General features: G+C 46.3%; 1 protein-coding gene across 3 annotated transcripts in view; it reads left to right on the top strand.

Annotated features, from left to right (window-relative positions):
* RELT (RELT TNF receptor) overlaps window positions 1–16,452 on the top strand; it is a 98,595-nt gene that overhangs the window by 54,606 nt on the left and 27,537 nt on the right. For all 3 annotated transcript variants that reach the window (XM_033947415.1, XM_033947414.1, XM_033947416.1), the window contains exons 5-7: window positions 4,780–4,865; window positions 5,354–5,608; window positions 15,747–15,827. In XM_033947415.1, coding sequence (XP_033803306.1) covers window positions 4,780–4,865; window positions 5,354–5,608; window positions 15,747–15,827 — 422 coding nt within the window. The remainder of the gene's footprint in view (window positions 1–4,779; window positions 4,866–5,353; window positions 5,609–15,746; window positions 15,828–16,452) is intronic.

Raw genomic sequence — 16,452 nt, 5'->3', positions numbered from 1 at the left:
TATCCTGTTGCCATCAGTGGCCAACCCAGGTCTCAAGGTACCTGGCAAAATCCCGAGGAGTAAAACAGATTTTATGCTGCTTATCTTAAGAATAAGCAGTGATTTTTCCCCAACCATCTTAATAATGGCTTATGGACGCCTCGTTAAGGAACGTATCCAAACCTCTTTGTGGTTTGTTTTTTTTAAACCCTGCTAAGCTAACCACTTTTGCCACATTCTCCAGCAATGAATTCCAGAGTTTAATTATCCGTTGAGTGAAGAAATATTTTCTCTGGCTTGTGTTAAATCTCCTAAGTAGTAGTTTTTTCGCATGCCCCCTAGCCCTAGTATTTTTGAAAAGAGTAAACGAGCTATTGAACCACATGCAGTTAACAGGAATTGTTGCTGGTGGATGGAGACCAATCTTTCTATTAAACAGAGGCAAATGGCACTTTATAGAGTAGTCCTTGAAAGCTCAGGCTTCAAACTGGTTAGTTCCAGGTGCCCCGTACCTTTTTTATGTGTGTGTTTTTGGGGGTTTTAAAAAAAAAAAATTATTTTATTGCATTGCCAAGCTTTAATTTTCTATAATTCTGTTATTTTAGGCAGACAGTTCAGGCCTGGTCTTCATTAAAGTGGGAATAATGCTGTATGGGATAAAAGGAGTGGATCAGCCCAGGTAGCGAGGAGTTTGGGGGGGGGGGAGGGTTGTAGTAAAATTAGCTGGCAATTCCTCCTCCCTATACCGTCCCCTTCCCTCCCACCACCACCAATGGTATCACTGAAGACCCCTGGAACAGAGGGAGAGGGCCTCTGGCATTAAGATCAGGAGCTTTTTGTTAGAGAGAACCAGCAGGAAGCCTTGGACCTAAAAAGCTCTGATACCGAAATGCTTGGTGCCGTTAGGCCCTGAACTGTCCTGAGCCTTCTACTCTAGATTCATTCTTACATGAGCTCCTGATTCAGTGGTGTAATAAGGGAGAGGCAGGGGGTGGAGCGCCCTGAGCGCCGACACCTCTCCACCCCCCCCCCCCCCCATACCCCTGGTACCTCTTTAAAATCTTCGCCAGCGTGAGCAACGACTCTCTCACATCGGCCTGACTCCCTCTGAAATCACTTCCGGGTTGCGGGGCCAGGAATTGATGTTGGAGGGAAAGCCAATGTGGCATGAGTAACGAGCCAGAGAAGCTGCTCGCCCGGGCAAAGCTTTAGAGGGAAGGCGTGAGTGTGATGCAGGGGGGGGGGGAGGGCGGAGAGGAGGGGCGCAGGGTACGCCACCGCCTCGGGTGCCTCCTACCCTCACCAAGCCACTGTCCTGAACCCACGTAGATCCTTTAAATCAGGGGTGTCAAAGTCCCTCCTCGAGGGCCGGAATCCAGTCGGGTTTTCTGGATTTCCCCAATGAATATGCATTGAAAGCAGTGCATGCAAATAGATCTCATGCAGATTCATTGGGGAAATCCTGAAAACCCGACTGGATTCTGGCCCTCAAGGACCGACTTTGACACCTGTGCTTTAAATCATCCGTTTTTCATACAGGAGCTGGTTTTGCAGGCTGCACAGGACTTCAGCGCTCTGGGGTTTTTATTTCCCTATTGTGAAGTGGTTACAAGGAGTCTCGTTTGTGCTGGATGGGGACCAGCATTGGCCTGTGGCTGAGGGAGAGGGAATGGTGTTAATGGTTCCACTCAGCCGTGTCGTAAATCACACTTCTCATCCAGGCAGGTTTAGTCATAGGAAGAGGCATCGGCGTTACCAGAGAGCGGATGCCCTTGCGAAATGATGAATTATGCATGGGAAAAGCCAGACGGGAACGAGGCGGTGGAGGAGCCCGGTGCCTCCGCTCCCAGATGTGTTACTGAACTGACTGGGAGCACAAAGGAGGGAACGGTTTTTTCTTGGAAACATAAGTGACTGTAAAAGCAGAGTTACTGTTTAGCCTGTAAACGTATTCCAAAATGAGCTATTTCCTGGGTGGAGCTACATGGGTAGCATTCGGCACGCACAAATCGTGTACACATATCAATCCATTTTGAATTATTTGGTGAGTATTGTGTAAAAATTAAAAAAAAAAAAAAAAAATCACAACAAATTTCCCTAAAAATACCTAGCAAAGCAAAATGTTTGTATCTACACTATCTACAAATATTTTTGTAATTTACTGTAGGATTATCTTAAACTAGGGTTACCAGACCTCCAGGGAAAACTCGGACATGTCCTCTTTTTTGGAGGACTGTCGCTGGGTGACCAGATGGAAGTAAAAAAAAAAAAAAACCCCAGCTTTGTCTGTGTTGTTTTTTTTTCTGTTGGGTTTTTTTTTTTTTTAAGAGCGCCAAGCTCGGGGCTGCATCTGGAATGCCTCTGAGCATGCATGGATGTGATGCGACGACATCATCATGTCTGTCCGGGTTTTGAAAAGCCTCCTCTCAATCGCGGATTGCCTCCTGCCCGACCAAAGCAGGCGGCAGGGGGGAGGAGCTAGGGCAGGACTGGGGCGGAGATGGGCGGGTCTAAGGTGTCCGGATTTTACTATCGTAAAATCTGGCCATCCTTATCCACACATGCTTAGAGGCCCCCTCAAGCTTGAGAAGAGGTTTGTGTGGGAGTGGCGATCGGCAGAATAGGGTGGGGCTGGGGGTGTGGCCACATGTCTGGCGTTTGGCTCTCCGAAATCTGGTCAACATATCTTAAACTGCTTTAATACTGAACTAAACAGTTTCAGTATTTGGTATATATTACAATATTTACAATACAGTACAGTGGTGCCTCGCATAAAGAACGCCTCGCACAGCGAACGCTGCACACAACGAACTTCATTTCATGATTCATACAACGAACTTCGTTTCACACAACGAAGTCGCCCGAGCTTCCACGATCGCTGCCAATGTATTGCATCCTTCCGCGCAGGCACTGCAGGCAGTCGTTAGTCACTGTGCTTAACGCGTTTCACATAACGAACTTTTCGCATAACAAACTTGCTCCTGGAACGAATTAAGTTCGTTGTGTGAGGCACCACTGGTATTTGAAATATTACAAAATACGGCCCTAGGCAAACATTTGCCGTTCCCCACCCCTGGCTGCCTTTTTTCCTAGCCTTTTCTCCCACACGTTGCCTCTCCAGAAGCAGCACAGGGTAAAAGCAAGGTATGGCGACAGTAGCAGTTTGGGCAAGTGCCAGGACATGGGCCAAGAACCTGGAAGCTAAACGGTCACGGCGACCGACTTGTGCTGTGTTCAAGGTATAACTAGGTCACCGTTCAGAAACATAGGGTTACCAGATGTCTGGGAAACCCTGGACGTGGCCTCTCTTTTTGAAAGGATTGTCCGGGCGCCCGGATGGATTTCCAAAACCTGGCAGTTTGTCCAGGTTTTGGAAAGCCTCCGAGCTCAGGGGCCACGTCTTGAAGGCTTCCAAACATCGCATGCATGCCCGTGTGCATGCGACGTCAAAATCTGGCGTCCACGCATGCGTGGAGGCCCTCCAGACATGGCCCGGAGTCGGGGGAAGAAGAGACCAGGTTTGTGTAGGGGTGGGATTGAGGGTGGAACAGACTGGGACGGAATGGAGCAGGGCCACGTGTCTCCACCTCCCCTATTTAAAATGAAGAATGCTGGTAAAATTGCACAGCTGCAGAACTCTTGTACCGGTGCATTCATCATCTTGAAATGTTTGAAGGGGAATACGCTCTGTATGGCACTGCCCTACAAGAGAAACCCGCTCTTATGCTCTCTGACGGAGCAAGCACCACCTCCTCTCCTATCAGTTCTGCCTGTCTTGAAAAGATTTTGCCCCTCTTAGGATGCAGCCTCTTAAAGTCAGCTCAGTCCACTCCCACATCACTTGTACAGCCCAGGACGTTCTCGGGGCTCACACCCACCTGCCTGTGCCAGAATCGTCTTCCTGGGTCTTCTGTGTGGTGTTTGGTTGGAACTGGGAATGTTTTTTTTTTATTTGGAAGTTGACTAGTTTTGTCACGAAAGAGGCAGGGCAGAGTTAACACAGGGAGGAAGGATTTGGAGAGCTACCGATCGAGATCACTCTCGATGCCTCCCCCCTCCCTCCATCACCCCGACATTTCTCCTGGCTTCAGACATTAATGTAATCTATACAGGTCTGAAAAAATTCAGATAGCTAGCATGCCTAGCTGCCTGAGTACACCTTAAAGGATCCCCGGGGGGGGGTTCTCCTAGTTCACATTGATTTTAATCTGGCCCTGACTATGAGCTGGGGCTGCCCTCTTTGGACAATCTGGCAACCCTACCTATCATGCATGTGCGGAATTCCTCCCTGTCCGACGTGATTTGAGAAGGCTTTTCAAAACCCGGACAAAGTGCTGGGTTTTGAAAAGCCGTCCGAACCCCCAGACACGTCCCCATCTGGAAAATTCTATTCTTAGGATGTGTTCCCTTCCTGGGTGGATCCATGGTAAAGTGCATGGACTGTGAGGTAAAAGATGAATTGTACATTCCACAAGTCGGCTGTCGTGACAAGTTTCAAGTTTTATTAGTGCTTGATAAATCGCTTATTGAATATCTAAGCGATGTACAATTCAAATAAAATAGAAAGACAAATACAATGACTTTAAATAAAAACATACTGGGTTAACATACATGAATCATGAGGATAGGAGGGAAAAGTTACAATATGTTTGTAGAAGAAAAAAATACATTAAAGGAAAAATAACTCAGGGAAGGGTAAAAGAAGAAAAAAAAAGAGAAAAGAAAAAAAAAAAAATTGTAGGATGTCAAGCCTAGGGACAAAAAAACAAATGGGTCTCTTGCTTTTTTTTTTTGTGGCAGGTTCTTCGCTCCCAAAGGAGATTTTGATAATGCATCGGAGTGTCTTCCCTGTTTTGTGGCTCCCAAAAACACACCCGAATGTAAAGGTTGGTACAGAAAGCAGACTCACTACTAGAATTTCTTTTGGGGGGGGCAGGATTTCATAAGTCTGGTGAATCTTTCCCCCACCCTGGACCCCCCTTAGACCCACCCCCAGGCCCGCCCTGTAATGCCTTAACCCCACCCCCAGTCCCCCCTAGCCCCGCCTCCCCCGTCTGCTCTTGTCGGGCAAAGAGGAAGTTCGCGCATGCGTGAATGCCACACGAAATCATGCGCGGACTTCCAACCTGCCCGATGCGATTTGAGGAGGCTTTTCAAAACCCAGACGGATCCCCAGACATGTCCTCAAAAGGAGGGCATGTCCGGGGAAATCCCCACGCCAGTCTACTGATCTGGTCTCTGTCAAAGGTCACCAAAAACCTAAAGCTGCCACAGGAGCTTTCTCAAAGCAGGAAAATATGCTCTCTGTCTAAAAAGAGGACGTGTCCCGGTTTTCCTGGATGTCTAGTCACCCTATTTTTGGGTCTCTTCTCAGGTGATAGGAACCCGCATGCCCGGTCTAAGAGAACCATTGACTCCGCCCTGAGACGGGAGAGTATAGTTGTCCTGAACAGGACTCTGGCCAGCTCGGAGGAGTCCCGCACAGACTATGCTGTGTTGGCTATTGTGCCAGTCTTCTGCATGATGGGCCTTCTGGGGATTCTGCTTTGCAACCTGCTGAAAAAGAAGGGATACCACTGCACCTCGCAAAAGGAGCTGGACGAGGAGTCTGCTGCAGGGGAGAAGCACAGTGAGTTTTCCTGGGCACCATGTTCTCTAAACCAGTGTTTCTCCACTCGGTCCTGGAGTACTCCCCTTGCCAGTAAGGTTTTCAGGATATCCACAATGAATATGCATGAAAGAAATTTGCATATATAATGGAGGCAGTGTATGCAAATCAAGTTTATGCAAATTCAGTGTGGATATCCTGAAATCCTGACTTGCAAGGGGGGACTCCAGGACCGAGTGGAGAAACACTTCTCTGCATCAGTGGTTCCCAACCCTGTCTTGGGGGGACCACCAGCTAGTCAGGTTTTCAAGAGAGCCCAAATGAATATGCATGAGAGAGACTTGCATATAATGGAGGTGACAGGCATGCAAATCTGCCACATGCATATTCATTAGGGTTATCCTGAAAATCTGACTGGTTGGTGGTCTAGGACAGGGTTGGGACCCGCATGATTGGGGGGAGGGGGTGCGGGCTGTGTCTAATTTATTTCCAGTTTCTCTTGTCTGTGTTAAAGCCTCTTGGGGATTTCTAGGCCATACTGAACATTGGATTAGATGAAATGATGTTGGTGGGAGAAGCCATTTTTAATGTAACAAAACTTTGAAATTTTCCAGGAGCTCCAGCACCCAGCATAGAACCTCTTTTGATAACTCCAATAGCTGGTTCATAACCCCGGCCAAAACTAAGAGTTTTGGTTTCTGCTGAAACCAAATCCGCTACCAAAAACTGGCCACTTGGTTTAGGTAGAAACCCAAACTATCCCCACTCGCTCCGCACCCCTCAGCAATCGGCCTCTTGCCAGACTACCCGTAAGCCCTGCCTGGGCCTACCTTAAGAAGCAAGCCATGGTGGGCCATTGGCCTCTTCAGGACTCCTGCCCAGGCTGGTTCCAGTAGCAAAAGGACAAACATTTAACCAGAGCACTAGCACGAGGGCAGAAAATGGGGGGGGGGGGGGGAGGGGGGGTTTCATTCCTGCCCCAAAGAGGCCACTAGACTACAAAGGCTTGCTTCTTAAGGTAGGTCTGGGGAGGGCCTACTGTTAGTGGGGCAGATCGATATTGGGGGAGGGGGATTCAATTTCAGCCAAAAATACACAGACACTTTCGGCCAAAATCTTGGCCTGGTTTTGGCTATCCTCTCTGCTACGGCGCCATTGACATGGGAGCTGTTGTAGTTCCTTCCTATTTCTCCTACTGTAAACCGCGTTGAGCTCTACGAACGTGGAGATGATGCGATATACAAACCTAAGGATTAGATTAGATTAGATTAGCTGTAATTGGCATATCTTAGCATGCTGTTGCCCTTCAGAACTAGCATTTACCACGGCTGCTTAAGCCGCTCATGGGGAATTCTACCCCAGTTCTCCACTTCCCTTATCCTTCCCTGCCCTGACTGTATAACAAGAGGACTTAACACAATGCCCAATGCCATGTCCTTTGATGTCCTAGCCCTGACTAATTTTGGCCATGCGGGCTACCATACATCCACAGTTCAAATGAGCAGTTGGCTCTAGGATGGAAGAGGGGTTGGACATAGCTCATTGTGAACCATGACACCTCTTTGCCATTTAGTTGGGGGCAGGGAGGGGAGACCAACCAGGCTGGGTAAATGTTGAGCTGAGGGGAATGCCATGGGGAAGATTGTTTTTGAGGGTGAAGGGTATACCAGTTGGGTTAGGGCAGAGCAAACTTTTTTGGTATGCTGCGGGGTTGGGGGTACCGCAGGGCTAACAGTGTCAGGAATGGGGGAGGTGAGGTCAGGTATGTGCCTAGGAAGGAGAAAAGGAAGGGGTGGAGTGTATGCTGGGAGGGAAAGATGGAGAGGTGGAGGTATGTGTTTGTGTGAGGGGGAGACTTTGGACAGAATTAAGGATCTTGCTGGGAGTTAAAGGGACAGACATGGGGACAAAGTGGGAGTTGGAAGGGGTCCAGAGAGAACTGCAGTTGGAGCAAGATTGCTGGGAAGGGGAGAGGTGCGGTGGGAGAGAGCAGGCCGTAAGCATGGGTGCATTGTAGCCAGTAGAAGGAAAGAAAAGATGCTATTATGCTGGGAAAGTTGCAGCAGCTGAAGCATGAACTGTGGAAGATGGAAAATAATATCAGGACTACTTCCATGTTTACTGGAGTGTTTGGGAAGGGGGAGGGTAGTCTTTAATTTTGCATCAATTGAGTAGAACAGGAAATGGTCTGTATTCTCTGTCCCTGTGGATAACCACAGGAAACCCTCTCCATGTCATTCTTTAAGGAGAGAGGGAAGAATCGGAGTATGACTAGGCCCAGCCACTGACTCTCAAGCCCTGCATTGAAGAATGTTGGTGTAGAAGGACTGAGGTTGAGATAGACACTAAAGAATGACAATCTCTGGTTTCCAGAGCAGATATTGTGATGTCGTAATGCCTCATTCCACCAATAAGAGCCAGTCTCATCAGTGATATCACAATGGCTTGACTGTCCTATACTTGGCTCGCATAAGAAACAGAGTCTGAATGGGCCCAGCCACTGACCCTCAGGCCTTGCATTGAAGAATGCTGGTGTAGAAGGACTGAGGTTGAGATAGACACTAAAGAATGACAGTCTCTGGTATCCAGAGCAGATACTGTGATGTCATAATGTTTTATTCCACCAATAAGAAACCACCTCATTAATGATGTCACAACGGGTTCATTATCCTATACCTGGCTCACATAAGAATCAGAGTCTGAATGGACCCAGCCACTGACTCTCAGGCCTTGCATTGAAGAATGCTGGTGTAGAAGGACTGAGGTTGAGAGACACTGAAGAATGACACGGGATGGCTTCCCGCAGTTATCCGCGGGGACAGAAACGGTGACAAATTCCATCACCATGTCATTTTCTAAATTGGATGTCTCTAGCAGCTAGAAAGGCTGGGTCTGAGGGTGCACATACCAGTCTTCTTCCCAAAATCTCTGGAGCTGTTCAGCAGTACAGATCAGCCTGTGGTAATTATGGCTGAGCTCTGGATTCCATTTTCCCTTGGGGCCAAATTCTGGAAGACGTTTGCTGTATCCATGCACGTGTGGCTGGGGGAGGGGGGGAGCAGTTTAAGTTTGGTCTTCTCCTAATCAGCAGCTACAGTCTAAGCACTGCAGTGAAGGTCAGTCAGTATATTGCCATCTTATCCCCTGCACTCAGGCTGTGAAATGTGGCCCCCAAATTAAATGTACTCCATCAGTGGTGTTAGAGGGAAAATTACATATTAAGACCATGAACAGATGCTGCAAAAAGCCCAATCACTTAGACTAGAAGACATTATAGCAGAGAATGACACGGGGACAAATTTTTCCCCGTCCCCACGGGAACTCATTTCCCGTCCCTGTGAGTTCTTTTCCTGTTCCTGCCCCATTCCTGCAAGCTCCGTCCTCATCCGCACAAGCCTCAAACCCTTTAAAATCCTAAGTAGCAACATTCTAGAGTCAGATTGTGATGTCATAATGCCTCATTCCACCAATGCCTAAGCTCCGTCCTCATCTGCACAAGCCTCAAACACTTTAAAATCCTAAGTAGCAACATTCTAGAGCTCAGATTGTGATGTCATAATGCCTCGTTCCACCAATGCCTAAGCTCCGTCCTCATCTGCATAAGTTTCAAGTTTCAAGTTTTATTGATTTTGATATACCAACTATCAAATTAATATCTAGCTGGTTTACAATAAGATTACAGGATAGAAAAATTATTTAAAAAAAAAAATAAAAATAAAAGTATATATATAATTAATTTAGTAGTATTGTGTGAACATAAATAACATTACAAGACAAACTGGAAAGTGAGGGTGCTAGGGAGGGAAGGTTAAAAGTTACATATTGGAGATAGAAAAGGGTGACAGTGGGGTTTGGATAAAACATAGAGGGGGAGTCATAATATCAGAGCTATTTATTGTTTACAAAAGAGGGGATAAGTGAGACTCTAAATGATATCAAATGCATCGCGGAAGAGGAAGGTTTTAAGTCCTGTCTTAAATTTGTCTATTCGTGGCTCGTTGTGGAGATACAGTGGTATGGAGTTCCAGAGGGTTGGGGCAGTTACTGCAAAATTTACTTTTCGTGTATTGTAAAATTCTTTTATGGATGGGACGAAAAAAAGGTTTTGATCAGTTGATCTTAATGTACGTGGGGAACTATGAGGAATGAGGAGTTTATCTAGAAATAAGGGAAGATGAGAGAGTTTAATTTTAAAGGTTAGGATGATGATTTTATAAGTGATGCGGTGAGTGATGGGAAGCCAATGTTCATTTTTGAAAAGGGGAGTTACATGATCATATTTGCCTAGTTTATAAATAAGTTTTATTGCCGTGTTTTGTATTAGTTGTAGGCGTCAAATTTCTTTTTGGGGTAGACCGTTGAGGAGTGAATTGCAGTAATCTAAATGAGAGATTACTAAAGAATGAATCAGGATTGTGATTGAGCTGATCTCTAGGACAGAAGTTAAAGATCGGATGATACGTAATTTAAAGAAACAGATTTTGATGACTGAGCTGATGTGATCATGGAAGGTAAGATCTCTGTCGATAATGACGCCTAAAAGTTTTATTCTGGTATCTATTTGAATTGGTGTAGATTTGATAGAAATGTTATCTAATAAGAATTCCGTGGTTTTGATAGATAATAGCATACTTCGAGATTTATCTAGGTTAAGAGAGAGTTTATTTGTAAATAACCAATCGTAGATAATGTCTAATTTGTTATTAATATCTTTTATATCAGAAATGTTTGATGTGTTGATAGGATGGAGAAGTTGAATATCGTCAGCATATGCGAAAATAGTAAATCCTATGGATTGGGCTAGTGTGAGGAGAGGAGCTAGAAAAATGTTAAATAGTAGTGGGGATAAGATTGAACCTTGAGGGACACCGTAGGATTGTGTTGTAGCTGCAGAGGTAGTATTGTTGACACAGACTATGTTGCGACGTTCATTGAAGAAAGATGTAAGCCATAATAAAGCTGAACCTGAGATACCACAGTCTTTAAGTCTGTTGATGAGAAGAGAGTGATCAATGGTGTCGAAAGCTGCTGTTAAATCTAGGGAAATAAGGACAACGGATTTTTGGTGTTCGTGGTAATATTGAATGGTTGAAGTAGGACCCAATAATGATAGTTCTGTTGAATGAAATGAGCGAAATCCAGTTTGATAAGGATGTAAGGAATGGGTTTTTTCAATAAATTCTGTGAGTTGAAGATGAACAATTTTTTCAGCTAGTTTGGAGATCATGGGCAGGTTTAAAATCATAAGTGTCTGAGGCTTGTGTGGTTAAAGCAGAGCTAACAGGAATGGGACAGGGGCAGCGACAAAACTCACGGGGCTGGGATGGGGAAAAATTTGTCCCAGTGTCATTCTCTAACCCTTGGTTGCATATCCTCCAGCTTTCCGACCAAAGGATTCCAAACGTTGCAATGTTGATGGGGAAAATCTGGCAACATAACTTCACATCTACACCACATTGGCTTGATGTGGGAAGAAGCTGAGGACACCGGGCAGCAAGCTTTCACCAAGGTTTTCGGGTGGCAGCACCAGTGCCTAATAAGAACATAAGCAATGCCTCCGCTGGGTCAGACCTGAGGTCCATCATGCCCAGCAGTCCGCTCACGCGGTGGCCCAACAGGTCCAGGACCTGTGCAGTAACCTCTATCTATACCCCTCTATCCCCTTTTCCAGCAGGAAATTGTCCAATCCTTTCTTAAACTCCAGTACCGTACTCTGCCCTATTACGCCCTCTGGAAGCACATTCCAGGTGTCCACCACACGTTGGGTAAAGAAGAACTTCCTAGCGTTCGTTTTGAATCGGTCCCCTTTCAACTTTTCCGAATGCCCTCTTGTTCTTTTATTATTCGAAAGTTTGAAGAATCTGTCACTCTCTACTCTCTCTATGCCCTTCATGATCTTGTAAGTCTCTATCATATCCCCTCTAAGTCTCCTCTTCTCCAGGGAAGAGTCCCAGTTCCTCCAGTCTTTCTCTGTCTTATCTCTCTCTATTTCTGTGTCTCTCCCTTTCTCTCTCTCTTTCTTTCTTTCCATCTCTCTCTCTCTCTCTCTCTCTCTCTCTATTTCTCTCTGTCTCCATTTCTCTCTCTCTTTCTGTCCCTCTCTACTCTCTCTATGCTCTTCATGATCTTGTAAGTCTCTATCATATCCCCTCTAAGTCTCCTCTTCTCCAGGGAAAAGAGTCCCAGTTCCTCCAGTCTTTCTCTGTCTTATCTCTCTCTATTTCTGTGTCTCTCCCTTTCTCTCTCTCTTTCTTTCCATCTCTCTCTCTCTCTATTTCTCTCTGTCTCCATTTCTCTCTCTCTTTCTGTCCCTCTCTACTCTCTCTATGCCCTTCATGATCTTGTAAGTCTCTATCATATCCCCTCTAAGTCTCCTCTTCTCCAGGGAAAAGAGTCCCAGTTTCTCCAATCTTTCTCTATCTCTCTCTCTCTATTTCTGTGTCTCTCCCTTTCTTTCTCTCTCTTTCTGTCCCTCTCTACTCTCTCTATGCCCTTCATGATCTTGTAAGTCTCTATCATATCCCCTCTAAGTCTCCTCTTCTCCAGGGAAAAGAGTCCCAGTTCCTCCAGTCTTTCTCTGTCTTATCTCTCTCTATTTCTGTGTCTCTCCCTTTCTCTCTCTCTTTCTTTCCATCTCTCTCTCTCTCTATTTCTCTCTGTCTCCATTTCTCTCTCTCTTTCTGTCCCTCTCTACTCTCTCTATGCCCTTCATGATCTTGTAAGTCTCTATCATATCCCCTCTAAGTCTCCTCTTCTCCAGGGAAAAGAGTCCCAGTTTCTCCAATCTTTCTCTATCTCTCTCTCTCTATTTCTGTGTCTCTCCCTTTCTTTCTCTCTCTTTCTGTCCCTCTCTACTCTCTCTATGCCCTTCATGATCTTGTAAGTCTCTATCATATCCCCTCTAAGTCTCCTCTTCTCCAGGGAAAAGAGACCCAGTTTCTCCAATCTCTCAGCGTATGAAAGGTTTTCCATCCCCTTTATCAGACGTGTCGCTCTCCTCTGAACCCTCTCGAGAAACACCATGTCCTTCTTAAGGTACGACGACCAGTATTGGACATAGTACTCAAGATGCGGGCGCACTATCACCCGATACAAGGGCAGGATAACTTCTTTCGTTCTAGTTGTAATACCCTTCTTGATTATACCTAGCATTCTATTCGCTCTCTTGGCGGCCGCTGCGCACTGTGCCATCGGCATCATTGTCATGTCCACCATTACCCCCAAGTCCCTTTCTTGGGTACTTTCATTCAATAATATCCCTCCCATCGTATAATTGTACCTCGGGTTTCTGCTTCCCACATGCAGTACTTTACATTTCTCAACATTGAACTTCATCTGCCATCTCGTCGCCCATTCCCCTAGTTTGTTCCCTTTGCAGTTCTTCGCAGTCCTCCTTTGTCCGAGCTCCACTAAATAGTTTGGTGTCGTCAGCAAATTTTATTATCTCACATTTCGTCCCTGTTTCTAGATCATTTATGAATATATTAAATAGCAGCGGCCCGAGCACCGAGCCCTGCGGGACACCACTCGTGACCCTCCTCCAGTCCGAGTAGTGGCCCTTCTCACCTACCCTCTGTTTCCTACCCGCCAACCAGTTTCTGATCCATCTATGTACGTCTCCTTCCACCCCATGGTTCTTCATTTTCCGGAGTAGACGTTCGTGGGGCACCTTGTCAAAGGCTGGTATATGATGTCTATGGGGTCTCCTTTATTCATCCGTTTGTTAATTCCCTTGAAGAAGTGCAATAAGTTAGTCAGGCATGATCTCCCCCTGCAGAAACCATGTTGGCTCGTTTCTTTCAAAATGTTCATCGATGTTTTCTTTTATCAATGCTTCCGCCATTTTCCCCGGAACCGAGGTCAGACTCACCGGTCTGTAGTTTCCTGGGTCACCTCTTGATCCTTTTTTAAAGATGGGTGTAACGTTGGCTATCTTCCAATCTTCCAGGATCACGCCTGTTTTCAGGGATAGGTTGCAAATTTGCACGGAAGGACCCATGTCTAAAGTTTCTTCCCACTGGTTCGTGTTCAGCAGTCGACTCTAACCTTGTTACTCCATTGCCTAGAGGGAGACGGCTGACCTTAAAGTGCATGACTTAAATTCTGAGAAATGACAGTAAATATCTGGCAGACTAAAGAATGAACATTTTGAGGTTAGATTTGCCAATGGAAACTTTTTTTTTTTTTTTTTTTTTTTAAATATATGGTTTTTTTTTTTTGTAACATAAGATGAATTTTCCATCACGCCATCCTTATGTGAATCTGACAGGCTAATAATCTCCAAAGCAAAGCGCAGACATCTGTGGGATGACAGAAAATTTGTTCTGTGAGGCTAAATGTGAAACCTCAAGTCTATTTGCAGCCGAGGAGGGAAATCAATAGCCCTGGTAACTAATGCAGAGATGAGCAACTTAGAGGCACAGTATCATGTTTCGGCTGGTGAAACTACCCTTAGAGTCTTATAATGCCATATGAAGTGGCAAGATGCTGCTGGGGGATGGGCTCTTTTTATGCCTTGGACCGGTGCCGCCAACGAACACCATAATGAAAACAGCCACTGCTGCTGTTTCAAGGGCAGGGAAACTTGTTCCTTTGTGTATGTAAACATACAATTGAATGCCAATAAAGGAATATATTAAAATAAATGCCCAGGGAGGGTACATACAGGATCAATGACTCTTACCCACCCAGCAGTTGCTCTGGGGTGCAGTAAGGTTCCCTGTGCCCTCCTTCCAACTCTTTTGTACTCTATTGATTAATTCAGACAATTGAATCATAAGAACATAAGAATTGCCGCTGCTGGGTCAGACCCGTGGTCCATCGTGCTCACGCGGCGGCCCTCTGGTCAAAGACCAGTGCCCTAGCTGATTAAAGGTCCAGCTGCCCTGTTCCACATCTCCAACCACTGCAAAATGTTCAGCTTGTTTCTGGCTAGCTGATGGGCAGCAAAGCTAGCCCGTTATGTGTGTGTGTGTGTGGGGGGGTTCTTGGTGGGGGGGTTGCCCAGGGGGAAATTCGCCTCCCTTTTTAAAGGCTCAACGAAAAGTTTTATAAGAGACTGGTAGCAGATCCTGGCATTAGCAGGAATTCTCAGCGCAGCCCCCCCCCCCCCCCCAACAAGGCACCTAGCTGCTGAGTTTTTCTTTTCAGGGTACTCGCAGTAAACGTACATGAAAAGATTTGCTTGCATAATGAACACTCTGCAGCCCACTGGGTTTGATAACGAGATGCACAGAACCGATGGGGCGCAGTATTCCAAGTCTCAACCTTGACCCCCCTGAATTCAGATGAATTCCTGACTCTGAGCACTTTCAGTCGGTCAGTTTTGTACTATCCATGGGGCAGAATGGGAGATCTACCTTCTATGTAGCTCTTTCTGTATAATTTGTGTTTGTAGGGTAGGGAAAGTCCTGTGTTTTTAGAATGGAACCAGATGCAGACTTCTCTGTCCAATCTGCTGGAGAAGAGGGCACAAGTTAGAGGTAGGGGCAGAAAAGACTGAATACCCAGTAATGCTATGCAGTGGCATAGAGAGGGAGCTTGGCACGCAGGGCGGGGGTGCTGGTCATCACCATACCATGCACCCCCCCCCTCCTCACTCTTCCCCACTGCTTGAGTGCTCCCCCCCCACCGCGCACCTCTTGAAATGTTCACCAGTGCAAGCAGCATCTTCCACCCGTTGCTCGCGCCGGTGTCGGCTCACTTCTGACGTCATGCCCCGGTCCCGTGATCGGGAAGTGATACCGGAAGGGAGTGGAAGAATCTGCTCGCACCAGCGACATTGTGGGAAGGATGCGGGGGGGGGAGGGGGCTGGAGAGAAGGAGAGGTGTCAGTGCCCCTTGTGAAGATGGCACCCAAGGCGGTTCGCCTGCTGCCTCCCACCCTTACTATGCCACCGATACCATGAACAACAGAGAATGCTGACTGGTTGGGTGCCATTGACTTGTGTTTGAGTCTAGCATCTTGATGAATTACAGATCTAAAAAGAAATCGGTTTTGTGCTTGTCTGTAAGGTCCTCCAGCATATACAGCCTCCTTTTATAAGCAAATTTCATTTATGCATATTCCTGAAAAGCTAACTGGCAAGGGGGTACTCAAGACAGGGTTTCTTGAGTTGGTCCTGAAGTATTAAGACCGGATTGTTTCTTGTTTTTTCAGTGAACAACTTCCCCTTCAGAGCAGACGAGGCCAACGAAGACACCATTGGAGTCCTAGTGCGGCTGATCACAGAAAAGAAAGGTCAGTGGGCCTGTAGTTGCCTCTTTGCTTGGCTGGATCTTGAGAGAGTCCTTGCTGTACGATTCCACCCTGATCCTTGTGTCTGCAGGCGCTATGTGTTCTGCTCTAGAAGCCTTAAGCTAAGTTAGGATCTGGACAAGTTGACCTCCCGTAATAGAGAGCCGAGCCGTAGATTTCATAAGAGTTTTGCCAGAAAAATTGAATGGGAAGGCAGACCCTTTAAACGGCTCTGCTGAATCTTACACTAGTGGGCGTACACTTACTACTAGTCAACCTGTATACAGGAATGAAGGACACCAAACGCATTGTAGATGACACTTTGTATGCAAGGCATTCCCAAGAGTATTAAGGCTTTCATCATTGGTTCAGGGCCTCTTTCCTAGCTCCCATATTGCAGAGCTAATGATATGGTGGTTGCTAATGCTGAATTCTACGATATAATGGATAGCAATTTGGGCTCAACCCCCTACACACACACACACCTTTTCTGGTCTACTTTCCTGTACAGCAAACACAACAACAAAGGTGACCAAATGGTGTTCAGTCTCTCTTATTGTAGCGGACTCGACACGATCGTGTTTCGGTCCGTGAAAGGCCTGCCTCAGGAGTCTAAATATAGTGAAAA

Source organism: Geotrypetes seraphini, chromosome 6 (genome assembly GCF_902459505.1).
Source record: "Geotrypetes seraphini chromosome 6, aGeoSer1.1, whole genome shotgun sequence".
NCBI classification, from domain to species: Eukaryota; Metazoa; Chordata; class Amphibia; order Gymnophiona; family Dermophiidae; genus Geotrypetes; species Geotrypetes seraphini.
This window is presented reverse-complemented; position numbering and strand designations above follow the sequence as displayed.